Source organism: Gadus macrocephalus, chromosome 5, assembly GCF_031168955.1.
Source record: "Gadus macrocephalus chromosome 5, ASM3116895v1".
NCBI lineage: Eukaryota > Metazoa > Chordata > Actinopteri > Gadiformes > Gadidae > Gadus > Gadus macrocephalus.
The window spans coordinates 4,958,146-4,961,207 of NC_082386.1; the positions used below are offsets into that span (position 1 = coordinate 4,958,146).

At 41.7% G+C, this 3,062-nt stretch overlaps 1 protein-coding gene across 1 annotated transcript; it reads left to right on the plus strand.

Moving 5' to 3' along the window:
- Positions 1–902: 902 nt before the first annotated feature.
- LOC132457570 (uncharacterized) lies at positions 903–2,809 on the plus strand. Its single transcript, XM_060051824.1, has 3 exons — positions 903–1,160; positions 1,308–1,590; positions 1,708–2,809. Exons 1-3 carry the CDS (start codon positions 1,135–1,137, stop codon positions 2,353–2,355), a joined length of 957 nt encoding a protein of 318 aa, XP_059907807.1. The 5' UTR covers positions 903–1,134; the 3' UTR covers positions 2,356–2,809.
- The last annotated feature ends 253 nt before the right edge of the window (positions 2,810–3,062 follow it).

Here is a 3,062-nt window from a genome sequence, read left to right on the forward strand (position 1 = left end):
CCTTCCGCTCTATCTCACTCTATACTAAAGCAATACAATGCAAAAATAAATCTTGAAAAAAAAAAAAATGAAGAAGACTTCCGGGAAGATAGCCATTTTAAGGTCAGTGTAAATTTACGTTAAAGTCTTGAGAGATTTAATCAAAATAACACCTTGAGTTGTGTCCTCACTAAAGCTCAATTGTGCATATTATATGTTGTTATGGGTTTTTAGTTTTAGACATATTTTCATATCCTAGTCATTTTTATGTTGGATACATCAATTGTCGCAACCACCTTTTACGAACCATTTGTCTAATTTAGTTGGATTTTGTTAGTCCGTGGTAGATGCATGGTATCCCCATGTCACCTTTTGTAACCTTTTCATTGTAGTTCCCAGTGAGCGATACCTTTCCTCTGAGCCCCGTGTCAGTACTTACAGTTTTTTTCGATTGCTTAAACACTAAAATCAAAAGTATGACACTATTATCAAAACCTTACACTCAAGGATCATAACATGAGCCCAGATCTGCACCACTATAAGCACAATGTCAGCTTCACACTTTTTGCAAAACAATACACACAGTGATTTGCAAAACAATAAACACACTTAACATACATTACACACAAAAATCTATCATGAAGTCACGTCCTTGCAATACCAAAGCACTGACTGTCAAATTACCACACCGTCCAACCAATTGGTTCAACACAGTCATCAGGTGTGCAAACACTTGTTTGCTTAATTGCAGACACAACAATCAGGTGTGTAAGCACTATAAAAAGCAGTAGGTGAGTTCAGCGTTCTCCAAGCACAATGGAAAGAGTCAGAGAAAGAGTAAGACGACGAGGAGGAGGAGGAGGAGGAGGAGGAGGAGGACGAGGACGAGGAGAACGAGGAGGACGAGGAAGAGGGGAACGAGGAGGACGAGGAGAACGAGGAGGACGAGGAAGAGGGGAACGAGGAGAACGAGGAGGAAGAGGAAGAGGAAGAGGAAGAGGAAGAGGAAGACAAGAAGGTGCTCAAAGAGGACCGAATCTGACAAATGAGATCCGCGCAACACTGGTTGACCACGTTGTCAACCACGGCCTGACGCTGAGGGAGGCTGGACTCCGAGTACAGCCAAATCTAAGCCGATATACAGTGGCAAGTGTGATGAGAACATTTCGACTGGAAAATAGGTATTGTAAAAATATCATCATATCAAAAACATCTGCACGGTTTCAGTCACTGCTTACAGTACTGTATTCTATGCACTATCGGCACTTCTGTTACCTTTTCCTGTGAAATTACTGTACTATTGTATACTGTTTTTTTTTTCTACATAGGATTGAGGGTCAGGGACGACAAGGGGGAAGGCCTCCTATGTTCACAGAACAGCAAGAGAGGGAGATAGTAAACATGGTTTTGGCCAACAATGCTATAACACTCAAGCAGCTCCAAGCTAACATTGTCAATAACCACGCCATTTTCAATGATATCCATCAGGTCTCAACATCAACACTGGCACGCATCCTAAAAAAGAAACATATTCAAATGAAGCAAATTTATCGAGTGCCTTTCGAGCGCAATTCCGAAAGGGTAAAACGACTGCGGCATGATTATGCAGAGGTATGTATTCACTTTAGCAGTGTGATCTTGCATACTGTCTCAGTTTTTTTACTGTACTGTAATATGTATACTAGATCTACACTGAACTACCCAATTTTGCCGGACACTGTTTTTCAGAGAGTTTTACGAATGGATGGAGAGGAGATCCAGCATGAGTTCATTTACGTAGATGAGGCTGGGTTCAACCTGACGAGAACACGAAGGAGGGGAAGAAACATCATTGGCCACAGGGCTATAGTCAATGTCCCAGGGCAACGTGGGGGTAATATAACACTCTGTGCAGCCATTACACAGAATGGGGTCCTCCACCGCCATGCCCATATGGGCGCTTACAACACAGCACTCATACTTACATTCTTGGACCAATTGCGCAACATAACAGCAGCAAATCAAATAAATCATATGCAATACATTGTTGTCTGGGACAATGTGTCTTTCCATCGCTCTGCTCTGGTTCAGAACTGGTTTCAGCAACATCCACATTTCACCGTCTTATATCTTCCACCATACTCTCCATTCCTCAACCCTATAGAAGAGTTTTTCTCGGCATGGCGGTGGAAGGTATATGATCTCCGTCTCCAGGCTGAGGTACCCCTCATCCAAGCCATGGAGGAGGCCTGTGACCAGATGGAGGTAGCAGCAATGCAAGGATGGATTCGTCATTCAAGACGTTTCTTTCCAAGGTGTCTTGCTAATGACAACATTGCCTGCGATGTTGATGAAATTCTCTGGCCAGATCCAGCTAGGCGAAGAGACAATGTCTAGTTGTTGTTTTTTAACTTACAATACGTAAAGTGACGTTTGATTACAGTATTATGAATCTCTATGTCAACATTTTGGGCGTGTTGAGAAATAAATGAGTTTCTTCAGTCTGCAACATTGGTCTTGTGTATTGTTTGGTGAATTTACATTATATTTGTACTTTGTTGATAGTAGCCTACTCTAATCATAGGGAAGTAGAAGTGCTAAAAGTGTTTTAGGTTTATCACAGCAGAGTGTAACTCGTGTAAACAGAGTATAGTAATGTGAAACGTGTGTGTTTCATATAGTAACAAAGTGTGGTTTTTAAAAAGAAGTGTATAGTTTTTACAGGAGTGTTTAATTTTGCAAAGGATCTGTAGTGTTTTGCTAATTGGGTGTGTGGTTGTGCTAATTGTGTGTAGTGTTTTGAAAACACAGGCCCTGTTTTGAAAATTGTGCTTAAGCAATCGAGAAAAACTGTAAAAGGTGCGGGGTAGAGTATTTCAATGCATAAAACACAGACAAACATATTCAAAACTCCAGTCAACTCTTAGAAAGTCTAAAGTGCAAATCAACCATGCAGTTCAGGTGCTGTTATGAAGTTGACACGTACGACTATCTCTGCGCTGGAAATAACATGAGCTCAGAGAACACTCAGTTTAGGAGGAGATGGAGGAGGGGGGGGGGGGGGGGTGCTTGTGGGTTTGTCCGCTGGATGTCTACAGTGATTA